The sequence below is a fragment of the Falco naumanni genome, chromosome 2, assembly GCF_017639655.2.
Source record: "Falco naumanni isolate bFalNau1 chromosome 2, bFalNau1.pat, whole genome shotgun sequence".
In the NCBI taxonomy this organism is placed as follows: Eukaryota; Metazoa; Chordata; class Aves; order Falconiformes; family Falconidae; genus Falco; species Falco naumanni.
The window spans coordinates 58715168-58730505 of record NC_054055.1 but is presented as its reverse complement, the minus strand read 5'-3'; the positions used below and the strand labels follow the sequence as shown (position 1 = coordinate 58730505).

The 15338-nt window shown below is 40.4% G+C and overlaps 1 protein-coding gene across 2 annotated transcripts in view; it reads right to left on the bottom strand.

Moving 5' to 3' along the window:
- CLYBL (citramalyl-CoA lyase) overlaps positions 1–15338 on the bottom strand; it is a 174326-nt gene that overhangs the window by 23604 nt on the left and 135384 nt on the right. Inside the window, exons 3-4 of one of the 2 annotated variants that reach the window (XM_040584455.1) lie at positions 5031–5219; positions 1378–1479 (exon numbers count right to left, since the gene is read on the bottom strand). In XM_040584455.1, the coding sequence (XP_040440389.1) occupies positions 1378–1479; positions 5031–5219 (291 nt within the window). The remainder of the gene's footprint in view (positions 1–1377; positions 1480–5030; positions 5220–15338) is intronic. The other variant, XM_040584456.1, reaches the window with a different exon arrangement.

Here is a 15338-nt window from a genome sequence, read left to right as displayed (position 1 = left end):
AAGATGCAAAGATTCCTTACAGGATTGCCAATTTAAAGCCGCCTGTTACATATAACTAAAAATTATCTAAGGAAATTAGAAGCACAACAAGTGCTGCAGAAAAGTATTAAAATAAAAGCAAGAAAAATTTTGCTGCTGTAGCTATTCTATGAAGAAGTGCACTTCCAAAATATTACTCTTCAATATTGATGTTTGGATAGTAGTACATATTTTTTAAGGCTAAGGTATATGGAGAGAGACAGATGTAATGACCAGCTCTCCTAATGGGTGTTCTTCTATGGCAGCTGGTGGGACAAGAAATTATTCTTTATCAGAGTGCTTTAAAAGGCAACTCTCCTGCCAAGATCAGGAACTGCAATATTAAAAATTCTGCTGTAACATATTCCACTATAAAACTGTAGGTGAAGGAAAACCTCAGCTGGTTTAAAATATGATTTAATTCTGTGTATGCACACCAGACAGGAGTGTATCTATTTGGTTACTGCTTTATTGCGTTCCCAGATATGTTAGCGTGTGTTGTAAGATAAATGGCTGTATCAAACGAGCAAGCTGCCTGTGAGGCCTGTCAGTACTTCTGGAGGTACTTCTGATGTGTGTGTCCTCAGCTGGTCCGAAACTTTCCCCTTAGAGCTTGGGAGGAGAATGCTGAATTCCTGGTGTATGCATGAGATCTTCCGTTTCATTACCACACCGCCTTGCCTTTCTGAAAAACCTGGATTTCACAGCGAAGACTGGGGAGTAATTTATATTAAAATGGACTTACTAAAAATAAGATTTGATCTATTACCATAAAAAAGGAGTGCACACTTCAGGTGTTTCCTATTTTCAAAGTTAATTATACTTCTGATCTTAGCATTAAACTACTTCTGATCTTAGCATTAAACACCCCACCATACACAAACAAAAATGAGAACATGAAATTTGGTTGTAATGTTATTAGTAGAAACCATTATAAAGCTGCCAGTTCAGCAACAGTGAAATGATAATTAATTCTTTTTTCTAATTAAATGTTATACAACCATTGAGTTTGATAGCAACTAAATAGCCAAGTGTATTGCAATAGTGAGTATTCCAAACCTTTGGAGAAGCCCGTTTCCACTCCAAGTGTGTTACAAAATGATGACAGTAATACAGAGAGGTTTTATTATTTGGCATGGACTATCTGGAAGTGTTCTGTCACTGAAGTATTTTGAATTTAGGAAGGCCTTTACAATAGAAACATTGGAGTTCGACGTACAAATGTTGTGGGGGACTGAACAATTTGCTTAGTATTTTTTAACCTCTCTTCCTTGATGAAATCGGGAGGAGACTGGGGAGTATTCTGCTTATCCTGGTTTGCTGAGGTGGCATAATATGAACACTTTGAGACTTGCTTACCTTAAAATTGAGCAAGCCCACTGCAGTTTCCACAAAGGGGATAAAATTCATTGGTTCTACAAGTGTTCGGCCTTTTAGGTGATGTAAGAATTTGTCTGAAAACTAAAGCTAGACAGTATGAGCTATCAGAGAGAGAAAAAAAAGAACATTCTACATGTACATATAACAGGTTAAATTTTCACCTGGCTGTAACATCACCCCTCCCCACCCCAAAAAACTTATAATTAAAAAAAAATTAAACCAGCTTTTAATGAGGCCTGTGACTTGAAACTGCAGCATTTCCACACATTTCTAAGTTTGGAGGCTGGTTTGCAAAAAAAAAAAAAAAATAATCCAGGCTTAGCACCTCTCACCCTGGCTTAGTGAAATGCAAATCCGCGGGCCCTGGAAAACAATGAAGTGCTGCTGTACCTGAGGTCCGGTTTTGTTTCAGGTCCAGCACTGCCATCACTGGAAGCGCTCCCCAGCCTTCTAAGTGGCATCCGTATTATTCATTACGGCACCGTTACCCTTTTGTTCAATAGGCTTTTCTTCATAATTTTTTAGCTTACCTAGGAAGGCCTTAAAAAGGAAGTTTAATTCTTTGAAGACCAAAGCTTGCCAATTTTTTCCATGAGACCAGTTCACAGCTAGCTCTGAGCTGCCAGTGGGGTAGCCCAAATTCCAAAATCTATCATCTGGAAACATACAAAAGCTCTCGCACAGATTTTTCCCCTTTCAAAAGGGGGAAAAAAAAAAAAGAGGGGAAAAAACCCTCAGCCCTATATTGTAATTCTATTATGTCTGTCCAGATTGAGTAATTTGCGTGGAGATAAACATATCGCAGGTACAGCGAAATTATGTTAGTAAATAAAGACAAAAATAACATATGCATATATTTTAAATTTAAGGAATATTCGACTATTAATGGATATCAAAGGAAAGGGAATTTTAATCATCTCTCCATTCAGTCTCAGTTGGGTAAATCATATCTAAGAGATTTGCATAAATATAAACCATCAAAGACTTTTCATCTTCAAAGGGGGTTTCAAGACCCTATAAGCTTTGTACTGTAATCATCGCAGGTCACAACCCTGCAGGAATAAGGCTGCTATGGCAACATAAAAAACTAATGCTTAAGGCTTAGCATAATATTCTGACTAATAGAAAGGAAACTCATTTTAAAAGCTGGCAGCCTATTTACCAGAAGCTGGATTAGAGGTGTTATTTCCCCTTTTAGCTTCCCCCCACTGCCCCTCCCCAAAAGAAGGAAAATCTAATCACCCAGATCTTGAAAAAAAAGCTTTCCAGCAATTTGCAGTAACTTTACAATTAGGCCAAAATAAATCACAGCTTTCTTCGATGAAGAATTCTGCCCTTCCTATCCCTGCTTTGCATCATCACTGTGGCCCTCTCGGTAACTTTTCTCTGGAGAAGAGAATTCCACCCAAAAATGTGCAAGGAGAAAAAAAGAAAGAAAGATCCATGCAATTCACACGTGGGAGTGTACAGTATAGCAGGTACTATAGTGACAGAAAACAGTAAACTTCATCCATGCACATGCAGAAAATGAGGTAATATAATAGCATCAGCGTATATTCTTAACACTCATATCTTTTTTTTTTTAAGCAAAAAAAAGTAAAATGTGCTACTGCGTTTATATTTTAGGTGCATGTTACAGCAATAGAGCTCTTCTTTTATTTGAAAATATTTTAAAAGTCACACTCCTGGGATTTTTTTCTACCTTCCGTTTTGAAGGTAAATGAAAAAAAAAGCATGCTTAATTAAATATTGTCTCCCTTCCTCTCTCTTTTAAAAAATTTGCAATAAGCACCAATACAAAAGGTAACGAGTGGAGAAGTTTCAATTAATTTTTTTTTTTTTTCAAAAGGAGACGATTAAATGTTTCCGGCCTGGTAAAGTGTTCATTTCAGGGAGAAAGGGGGAAAAAAAAAAAAGAAGGCGGAGGGAAAAAAAACCCACAAAGCTTGGGGAGGGGATGAAGTAGCAAGGCCTCAGCAATTCTTTCAATTCCAGTGCACACCCAATAGTGTGTCGGGAAGAATGCACACTGGTCAGGATTTGTGGGAGAATTGTCCCGCCACAAAGGAGGGAGAGTTACGCTTGTTATAGTCCAATAAGCCATGCCAGTCAAACAAGTACCCACACTAGGGACAAAAGGAAAGCAAGAGATTCTCACACAAAAGAAAACAAGTAAGCCCATCTTTTAGTTGTGCATCAGCCTCCAGGTTTTCTGCTGCACATAAATAAAAATGAAGGGGGGGTGGGGTGGGTATGTGTAGGGGGAAATAAACAGCTTCTGGGAGGCTGAAAAATCATGCTGGAGTGAATTTTGGGAGGATTGGGAAAAGAAGGTAGCGGCGTTAAGCAGAGCGTGCTCTTTGTGTGCAAAGGTTGGGCAAAGTGAGAGGGAAGCACAAGGCGGACAATGAGGCAGAAGTTGTTGGGGGTGGCTTGTTTTCCATGATGGAAATGAAAGTTAGCGAGAAGGAAGGTGGAAGGGGATGAGGGGGCAAAAAAGCCCCTGCATCCCACCTCCCTGCAAAACCTATTTGGTGGCAGCAAGGGCCCTGCCATTTTGGAAGCATGAATATTCATTACTGACAAGTTATGTCTAACACTTACACGGCTGTAAACCCTGAGAGGTATACTCTGGTTAATTTAATTAAACGTTGGTGGAAGGGGACGGTGTACCTTCCATTGCGAGCAGCGGAGGCCGAAGGGGCAGTGCCACGGAGTGGACGGGGCTCGTCACGTACCCAGTGTGTTTGCTCGGTTGTACGCACACGCCCAATCTCAATGGTTTGATCAAGGTTAGATGCTGGGATTAAAATAAATCCTAATACGTCTGCCTGCCTTTCATCACAGCTTGCACGTGTGCTAGTTGCTTGGCTAGCGGTTTGCAAAAATACAGACGTGAATTAAGCATTATTCTTTTACTGGCATGTTACAGCAATAATGATATCTCTAAACAAAAGTCCCCCTTTCTTGACAATTAAAACAATTATAGCATAATTAGGCCTATTTCAAAGTTTTCTTAAGTAATTTGACATGCCAACCATTTACATTTCAGGTTTTTATTGGCTGAAAAGTCAGTCGTGAAACACAAACACACCTGTCAGCAATTAAAAAGGAAGAAATAGAGAACTGTTCAGGAAATAATATCTGTGCTAATTAAAAACACTACTTAAAAGCTTCCTGTTTGTTCCTCCAGTTGCCCCAAGGAGTGACCTTCCCCCCAACCCATTTTTTCATATGTCGCTAACATAGTTTTCCCATCTCCTGCTTACAATGCATGTAAATAATGCTCATGGACAGAGACAGTAATTTTGCTTGTTAGGATAGTTAGAGAAGAGTCAGATACTTATGCTTCTGTTTCTGATAATAAACTCTGACATCAATATTGGTTCTTTGTTGACTGTGTGAGAAATAAACCTGATTTTCTTTATAAATGCAAGGTGTTCTGTGCACGCTTTTTATACAGCACATCTTACACACCTTTAAGTGGATGAATTTCCCAATGACCTTAGCCAAGCAACAACATTACATGGTATTTGCAGCTGCCTTCCTAACTCAAGAGTCATTCATGTCTATGCCTGTGTGAACTTGGCCCAACAGCTTCAGTCAAAAGCTACTGTGTTGTTGGTACTCACCCATCTTATTTCTTCAACACATTCAACCTTTGGCAACATCATGCTTGAAGGAAGGGTCTTGGACTGCAAAAGCACCTCCAGATCTTCTTCTGCAAGACCACTGGACACAGAGTTTATCCTAACACACTTCTCAGCATGGCCAAAGTCAAACTCTTCAAGGGTTTTCACAACAGTCAGTCTTGCTTCTCTCTACAACATAAATGAGTTTAGAGGCACAAGAAAAGAAAAAGAAAGCATGTTTTCTATTGACAGAAAAGTGCACTGAGGAGAAATATTGTTGAAACGACGTGAGGAAAAAGCTAGACAGCCAGTGTACTGATGTCCCCAAAATGTCTGCCACTCTTGTACTTTTACTGAAGCAGTCATCACCAGCACCTCGCAATCTTACCTTCCTCATTTCTTTATAACCGGTAAATGAAATGCTCGGGTTTTATGTCTAAGTATTTCTACACCACCACTTGTAGAAAACAAGACTTTTGTGTCCACTAGTGCTTAACACATGTAACAAACAAAAATCTTCACACTAACCACAATGTGTTGCACTAACCGTCTGTACTCACAAAATGGCATGTTATTAAATTTGCATTAAACAATTAATTTTTGTAATTAATCTCTATATTGCTTGAATGTCAGTAAGCACAGATGTACGTATACTTTGGCTTTGCTGTATACATCTTCCTTTTCCCCATGTATTCAAGGTGTATTAAAGCCTGTGGTAGAGCTTACAACTTGCATGTGAAAACAACGTCAAAGTAACTTGGGAGATTTTTCCTGAACCACATAAAAATGATATTTTCCTACCGGCACAAAATAAAATCTCCAAAGACACACACTTCCTGTGGCTGTTCGTTATTTTTGTGGATGTAAATTTACAAATCTGTTTAATAGTCGATTTGCATGGAGAATACTTGCATGCTTTTCTGAAATGAAATGCATTTCTTGGCCTGGAGAAGGTGGTGGGGGGGGAAGGAGGGTGCTGGGCTCCCTGCTTCCTGTCAACTGCAGTTTCAACCCCAAATTCCTTCCACTCACCAACAGCCCCTAACAAATTTGCATTGTCAAAATGCACACTTATCAAAAGTCATTTCATTTGTGAAGAGTTTTTATGTGGCTAATAAAACTTTAAAGCTTCTGACTCTCACGCGTTCAGGAACGACTTTAACAATATGCAGTTGCTGAATAGAGATGATTTTCAAGAAAACAGGCAAACTCAAGGGTAAAAAATAAAACTAAAAAAAATCATCAAAGTTAATATCCAGGCTAATACCAATCATCAAGACAGCACATGACAGTAGATTTAAACCAGACGGATGCAAATCTCTGTCGGCGAGAGGGGCAGAGGCAGTTTCCCAATGTGGTCTGAGTTAAACGGTGTGAGGGAACAGTAGCTTACAGTTGTCAGGTCCGATCAGAACAGGGTCTCCCAGGCCAGTTTAAGACAGCTCTGCAGTGTACTGATTTACAGGGCTGGGACCCCCGATAATTAGGGTAAGTTTAGAGAAAAGCAAGTGATGGCTCTAACTGGTTAAAAGGAAGGAATAATGAAGCAGAAAGTTAATGAAATCTGAAGCAAACAGCCTTCAGCTTGGGGCTACTAGCCGTGCTTCTCCAAAGGTTGGGAGCATGTGCCCGTTAATCGGACAGACGGGAACAAGGCGCACATGTACGCATCCCTGTGCTGCGATCAAGGGGCACGTTCAGAGGTAATCTCTGGAAAATACAACCCGAAACGTTCCAACTGCTGTGAATGGACTCTGACTGGGGCCATTAGGAAAGCCACACAAAGATGCATGCAGTTTACTACAAACACATCCAGCTGGAAGACAGCTCCAGCACACAGCCGTCTGAAATGGCTCTTCTGAACCATATGATGCCAATACCGGCTAACACAAATCCCTTACGTTTTCCTTCTCTGACCAGGGGTAATGGTTTTCCAGGGCTGGGCTGAAAGTTTCTGGATATGATGCAGGAGGGTACCTTAAAAACACGCTCCAAACCAATTTATGCTTTTAATTAAAGTCAGATTATCACCGTTTCAGCACACACTGATCCAATTTGCAAAAGAAAGATCTCCCCAAATTATCCACTAAGGCAGCATCCAATTCCAACTGAAGGCACATCTCTAGCAAACTTACAGCCTAATTCGTTACGATTTTTTTCAGATTAGAATAATGAGCAGTAGACCATCTCATTAGCTATTTTTTTCCTCAGGCTGCAAACTCCCTTCCCCAAAAAGACAGATCATGTCTTTCTAGGTATATTTCCATACAAAACACTTATTAACAGGCTGTTGCTGTTATCAATTTACATAAACTAAATGTGCAGCCCTCTGGTACGTATCCCAAAAATAACCAACAACTTCACTGAATTTATACCAACCAACAAACATGGGGAGGGGGTTGTTGTTTTTCCCCATATTTTAATAGGAAATATGTTGCTATGTTAGTTAACACACCCATGCCATCTGTTGGGTTGAGAATTGATGCGTTTTCTTCAAACTGCTACGTTTTAGATCTGTCTGCCTAGATACCCCAGGAATGGAAACATTTCCCTTCCATGATAAAATGCTTCTAGTCACTATAGTTTCCACATCAGGATTCAATTTATGTTTTCAATTTTGGGACAAACTCGGAGGACCTGGCTGCCAAAGTCAGAGCTCATGAGGGGGCTGACTCGGTGCCTACTCTTCCTGCAATGGAGAAAATCCCATTGATGTTAGTGGGGTGTATCAGGTCCCCACACAGGCTTCCAGTAAAACATTTCATGGCTAAATAAAAAAATCTACTAAAACCCTCTGACTGTATGTACTATAAACATGGGGGAAAGGAAGAACCCTTTCTGCCTTATTACGCAGGGAAACATAGATGTTATTCTTGTTGTAGGATCCATGCAAAACCTAAAACTTTAAGCTAGCTAAACTACTCGAACATTGCAACAGTATAGAAAAAAGTAGTCCTCGATACAATAATGTCTTTAATACTAGTAGATAGAATAATAAACACATTCTCCAAATACTATGTAAGGTCCCTGCCAAGAGTGGTCAAACTAGATTTTTTAAGAAACAGTGAAAGAAATGGTTTACCCTGTTCTTCACATGAGAACTACAACATCAGATATTCATGAATGAATATTTGATAAAGAAATAAATCTGATCATTAAGTAAATGATTCCATCCCCAGGTAGCTTGGGATGGCGGTATCCCCACTGGGTCCCACGTGGGTTGGGTTCTTTATCAAACTGAACCAGAGAGAAAGACAACAGACTGCTTCAAGTTAAACAGTGACATTATTAAAATACGCTACACTTGCAACTCATGCTGGAAGACCCACTGGGGAAGAAAACGTTGGTCAGGGTGCTATTTTAGCATCCCTTCTGTTTGACTCTGAGGAGGACATGGGAGGATGCTCACTACCACGTGGAGCTACGCCAACCGGAGAAGATACAGGTTTCAGTGACGCAGCATTGCTGACAAATCCACAGCCACCCAGACAAACAGACACTGAAATTAAAGACGGGAATACGCGTGTTGCTGGCTCAATTGGTACCCATTAAACCTAATAACTAACCATCCTCATGAGTTCCCAGCTTTGAATTATCAAATCTGCAAAGAAAACAACATCCGTCCACTTTTACACTCCAGTGGAAGAGGTGGTCCCTCGCGGCGGGGCTGCGCAGTCTCGCCATCTGGAGAATAAATCGAGTGTGAAGTACAGTATAGTTTGGGACCAAGCTCCGTGGCGGCAGCCCAGCAGTTAGTTCATTAGTCCCAAACTTGCGGGGATTAGTGCGGTATCAGCTCTACTGTCGGATGGGATCAGGCAGGCAGAACGCAATACTCGGGGATGGGGGTGGTGGTGAAGAAGGAGCCCCTCGGGTTTATTTATAAAACTACACAGTGTAAGCGCAGATAAAGAAGTGCCTTTGGTTATAGTATTGTCATCGCCTCCTACCAGTGAATCAGCACCTTTCCTTCTTTCCTTTTTCCCCCCTTTTTTTCTTTAAGTTATATGTCAAGACATAGAAATTTCCGCTTCGAAACAGAAGGAATGCCACAGAGCTGGAAGCTCAGCCACCCACTCACCCTGGACACAGTGTTAATACAGCAGTAACGAAGCAAAGATGGTCAGATTAACAGAATTTTGGGGACTGCAACAGCAGACGGAAAAATGACATTTTCTTCTTTCTGTTCAAACTGGTACGAAACCCCACAAACCAGTTTTCCAGCACTGTGATTTCTGGACCTCTCTGATTTTGGGGGAAAAAAATCTGTTTTGCTTTATCTTTCTTGCCTAGTTTTACTCCCTTTTTTTTTTCCTCAAGACCTTCAGGTCTTAATGTAAAGAAAGTGGGTATATTTAAAGATACATTTATGTATAGATCTCATCCTGTTAACATCTTTTGGTAAGAATTCTTCATATGGAAATGTAAATATATGATGCACTAAAATGGCAGGCCAGAATCTATCATCCTCATTGCCATAATAAGTTTGCATGTTTCAAATGGCAGAGGAAAAATTAATTACTATAATCACAATTCAAGTTATTTTTTGTGACAGGTCTGACATGGTAAAAACATACAATTATGTGTTAATGTTACTTCCCTGGAGTGGTTTGTTTACAGGACTTGACATTGCTGAATCTTTTGTCACTTATATTAATGCATACCCGACAAAGGCTTCTCCCAAATAAGATTTTGCAGAAGCGCACAAATATTATAAACCCACAGCATTTTTTGGGCAAAATTCAGTCTCTGCAGAGGCAAAACCTGACATTTTTTACATGCTTAATTCTCCACCAGTGAAGTGATACCATAGAGAATGAGACACTTCTTTCAGTTTCAAATTAACAGATGAGATTGCAAAGACAAATTAAATTTCTTTTCAAGGAAACAAAGAGAACTGTAACCGTGGAGCATTTTCTGAGAACAGGAGGTTCTTGGTTCAAGAGACCTGCTTTCTACCTTACATGCACCAGGTACCTGCGAGAACAAATCTTTGAAATGGCAAATACTTATTTCTAGTTAGTCTTGTTAGACTGAAACGCTGCTGTAAAATGTGCATACATCGCAAAACCTTCAGGAAGCTGTTATTAAATCACTTAGAGTTACCTTCCAGCAGATAATCAGTTGAGCAGTTTTTAAAGACTTAGGAAGTTTTAAAACACATTTTCTTTTGGTTCCACAGGGAACACGCCAAACCCATCAATCATGTAATCCTAAAGGAAAGAAGAAGCAGGAGTGGGGAGGAGAATGGAGAATAGAATTTCCATCTTGTATGTCTGTGTTTCTCCTCTGCAGTTCAGGCATACGCATGTTTTAGAGCACTGTAAGAATCTATTTTTTCCGCTACTCTTTCCTGAAATCTTCAAATTCTTTCTTTAATAAGTATTTGTCTATTCAAGACTTTTCTTGTTTTACACCAACCTTTTCACTTTTCTGAAAGAGATTCTTCATGACATAATGAGTCATCTAACTCTGTTCATCTCTAGCATCTGCTGCTTTTCTCTCTGCTCTGCTAATTGTCTTTACATGCGGTACATGGTCTAGCAATGCTAAAACGAAGCAAACTTCAGTGGTCAGCATTATGAGCTAAGCTGCAATTCAATTATGCTCTGTTGAGGAATCTTAATGTCTTTCCCCATTTTCCTTTAAGCTTCATTTAAGGTCTAGGAACACATCAGTGTGCCTATCAACAATATTTATCCCGTATTATTAAAGGACAAGATCTCTTAAAGCTGTTTATGAATAGCTGTGAGCTGCTTGCTGCCATGTAAGCTTAGCAGCCCCTCCTTCCCTCTGCCAGCGTGGATAATGTGGATCCTGAAGATATTAGGTGAGGTCTACCCAACATCATCAGAGTTGGGTGATTTCTGTATATGATGATTGGGTGATGGCCTGTCTTGAGATGCTGTGAACGTGGAGAACCAGAGAACAAGAACCCGAGGTCCACCTAGCCAGCAGTCCAGGACCCAGGGCTCATGAATCCCAATAAAGCTTTAGGGGTGCTCAGCTATGTAAGCGCTACATTTCTGCTGAGCTGGGGTATCTGAAGACATGTATATTAGTGCTAGTGCAAAAGCAAGACATTTTCACAAGTTGTGTTTAAGATATTTTTCTGACTTGCACGTATCTCATGGAAGTTTAAACAGAGGCCAATTGGCTGATAGAATGAATTGGCACGTAGAAATATTCATGCAATGTAAGGACTTAGCATAAAAAATTCAGTAGTAAAAATAATGCAGCATGTTGTGTGTGTGTATATACATAAACACAGAGACAGGCTTATACCTTAAGCCTATGTGTACAGAAATATTTCAAAAGGTTTTTTAATGACAGTACTTTATACAACAGCTTCAATAAAAGAAAATTTTGTTCATGTACGTACGCGGCTATTCTTCTGTCTGCCAACTTTTATAAACACTTACAAAAGAGATGTAAACAACCTTTCAATTAAGACAAATCAAGCTAACACTAATTTAAGCTGGCTGCAAGATGTAGTCTCTTTACTTCTTTCCCTGGCTTTCTGAGGATGCTTTTGGTTTTGTGACAGATTAGCATCACAAATGAAAACTCTTTAGAAGCATTAGTGTTAATTAGTCTTCCTGGACAATCCAAATGAGCTGCTGCATGATGAAATGAGACCACAAAATACTCAATCTGATGTATCAATAAGAAAAAAAAGGCTACACATTTCTTTCATCTGGCACATGAACTTAACTGTATGTAATGCTTATTTTTTATTTTAAAATATTCTAGTTTAAGGTATATTTAATTGGCACCATGTAATAAATTATTATTGAAAATGTATACATTTGGGAATCCATTTTTTATTTTTATAAAGGTATCCTTTTGTTAATCCTGATAATGAAATACATTGTGGTCTGCCAAAAGTACATCTGCTTTAGCAGACTATCAGTCTCTGCTCAGCAGCTGATTTCAGGTGTGGTGATTGTAAGTGAAATATGGATAAAATGTTTTGAAGATCAGCAAATGGGCACTATCAGAAGCATCACTTAATTACTGCCTCAATTATTTAATAAATTATTTGGGGAAAAAAAAAGTGCCAAATGAGGTAAACATTAAACAGTATGGGAAGTTAAAAGCAAGCTAAAGTCAAATTAAAAGTTTATCAGCAAGAAAACAACTGGCCAGAGGCTTGTACTGAAGGAGCCAGCGTCTGCCCCAAGCTGCTCGGAAGCCCCTAGGAATGAAGATAGCATTAAGAAAAATCAGGTCAGCTGTGCCATGGCTTCCTTCATCCTTTTTTCTGGAAGAAACTTTTCCCAATCTACCTGCAGTCTCAATAAAACTAGGTGTTTCAAAGAGAAAACTTGGAACAACTGTGCATGTTTTTTGGTATTGTGCAAATACTGATTAACAGCTCTTATCTCAGTTTTCAGAAAGTACTTTTTCTGCATTGGTAAATTAGCAAATTAATATTCTGTAATGCAATCAAAATCCCACAGAATTCCCTAAGTCCAAGTGTTTACAGGTCATGTCCACAGTAAAATTGTACTTGTGCAAAAAAGCAGAAAAGCTCTCATCTCTTCATTTTCAACCTACATTTTAAAGTTAAGTGCTGTCACCTTGTAGATGCGTGTGTTTCCATGTAACAGGTTTAGCATGGGATTCGTGAAACTAACGGGCCACTCAGGTGTCTTATGCTGAGCAAGACACCCCCACAAAGTCCTCCCACCAGGCGGGTCCTTGCGCTGTCCAGAAGAGGACTTCTTAAACCTTCTCATTTCACAGGCAGGTTTTTAAAGCAGAAATTATCTCATGTAGCCCTGTGTGCCCTTGTGAGATCATGTCATTCATATAATTTTTTTTATTATTTATATTTTACATATTTATAGGTTTACAGACTCTGACAAACTCTATAGAATCAGTTAACTTAGCTCCCAACTTCACCTGAAGGTCTTGGGCCCCGACTGCCCGCAAGGCACAACTGCTCATTTACACTGGGGGAGCGAATCATCTATTCCCCCCAGCTAAAGCACAGGTATGGTTTTAGAGATGGAGCTCTCCAGGTGCCATGCCCAAAGAGCAGTATGGGCAGGACTGCATCAAGTCCAGCTGCCTCCACACTGCTCAGCCCTGTGACGCTGCTCCAGCAAGGCTTGCGTACCTTCAAACACACATCTCCTCTCGCCATGCCCCAGGGCATGCAACACATATCCTCAGCTAAAGGTTACGCCCCCCCCCCCCCCCCCCCCCCCAACCGTTCATATGGCACACCGCTCATATTATTTCAGCTGCTGGAATTGAAGAAAAACCACACAGAAAAACAATTATGCTGTAGGTCCATCAAAGCCCCACCCTGTGTCATGGGAAGAGCCAGATCCATGTGCTGCACACACGGCCGTCACTGCGGTCAGTCTGCCCCTGTGCAATGTGGATACGAGCCCCTCTGCCCCACGAGGCGAGGGCACCAAGGTCTCTCCTTGGGTCAGATGCATTTAGCACTGTAGAAGTAGCCCGTAATTGCAGTAATTATGTCCATGGAAGAATAATGTCAGGAGATGTTTGATACAGAAACTTTGGTCTAACAAGCTCTGCACTAAACTGACACAGCTCTTGCCTTCCTGCAAAGCAAACTTGTTTTACATGTGTATTTCTCGGCCAATGCTTACCTTAACAAAGACCCACCTCACTACACTGGATTTTTGCCAGAAATCCTTCTTCTCTTTCTACCAGAAGGGCTTCCTTCTGATAACAGATCCCACTTGGACGAGTGCCCAGGGTGAGTCAAGGAACCCAAACATCCCACTCCACCCCAAATGCCGGTTTTAGCACCTCCTGTAGGCAACATTTTCTCAGCTGCTCCTAATAACATGATGAAGCCCATTACAGGGACTTGGCAGAGTCCCTGAAGGATGGGCAGCAGTACAAAAGCAACCGCACCCCCTTCCTTCCACCCCCACACCCCTGAAGTGGGAGAGGGGAGACAGCACCAGAATGCCATGTCCTGCATGTCCCCACGTAGGCAGTGACTAGCTGAGGCAGAGACTGAGCTCTCATATAAAATAGGATTAACTCCATGAATCATGTCTTCATGGTGAGGAGTAAGGACTTTTCTGAAATCACTTCACTTGTTTTCCGTGGTCTAAACCAAACCTGAAAATGTGAATTTTTCCCGGCCCAGAGCTATGATTAGTGTTAAAGGAATGGAGGTTTTTCTCCAGTTTGAAAGTGGGACCTGAGGAGGTGGTTATTTTCTAGGTCAAATCTCCCCTGTGTCAATCCTATGGCAGTAGTATGGTATTTGTACATCACTGATGCATGTATTGTACTGGTACAATATAATACACTTCTTTATAGACATGTAGAGAAGAAATCTTAATTGTTTGTTGGTGTTCCTCAAAACCTTTTTAAGTTCCTCATTTAGATATTCCTGACTGCAGTGGAACGAATTACTGAAAATTGTGACATTTCTTTCCCCAAGCTTTTCTTCAACTGTATTTTTTTTCTGATGTAATTATTTTTACATGCTAGGCTGACTGAGAAGGTGCTCCTTAACAGGCCTTCTAGAATATCTGTGAGGTTTGAAGTCACGCTGGTGCACATTCCCCAATAAAAGGCCAGGATAAATGCATGCATAATTATTTCTGCAAGATTAAGCATTTCCTACCCTCTTCTGCTTATTTCCACTACATGCCCCACCTTTTCCCCATGCAAGCGTTTCCAATGCAACTGTTTCTTGAGCCAAGATGCAAACCGGATCACTGAAGCAATCACATTAGAAAACCTCAGATTTATTTTATTTCTGGGTGGGAGAGTAGGTTTTTTTGTTTGTTTTTTTTTACCCCAGACCATTTCAGCAGTCCAGTTTACAGCACAGACATACAAACAATTGCATCACTGCAAGCAAGGGGTTTGCAGAGGATGACAATAAGCAGCTAGGAAGGGCAACATAGAAAGAGGAACTTCTTGAGATATTTTTTTGTTTTTTCCACCAAAGCCAACCAGCTAAGCACCCACCATTTCACTTGTTTTGTGTTAATAAGGAGACTAGCAGGTAGGATGCAAGCAAATGCCTGCATCCCATAACAACTGTCACTACAAGCCCCCATTCTTACATCCATATGTATTTACCCATAATGTCACCTCAATGATGGCATAACTGACCAGGGCATCTGGAAGTAGGGAACTTTGTTAAGTCATCGATTACTTGACTAACACAACTTTTGCCTTCACTTCAGTTGTTCCCTTCGGAACATTTTTCAGGTCTGAACATGCAGGCTCTTTCACCTGTGCTTTTGTTACCTGCTCTTATATCTGTCAAAGTCCAAATCCGATGTGGATTTCACC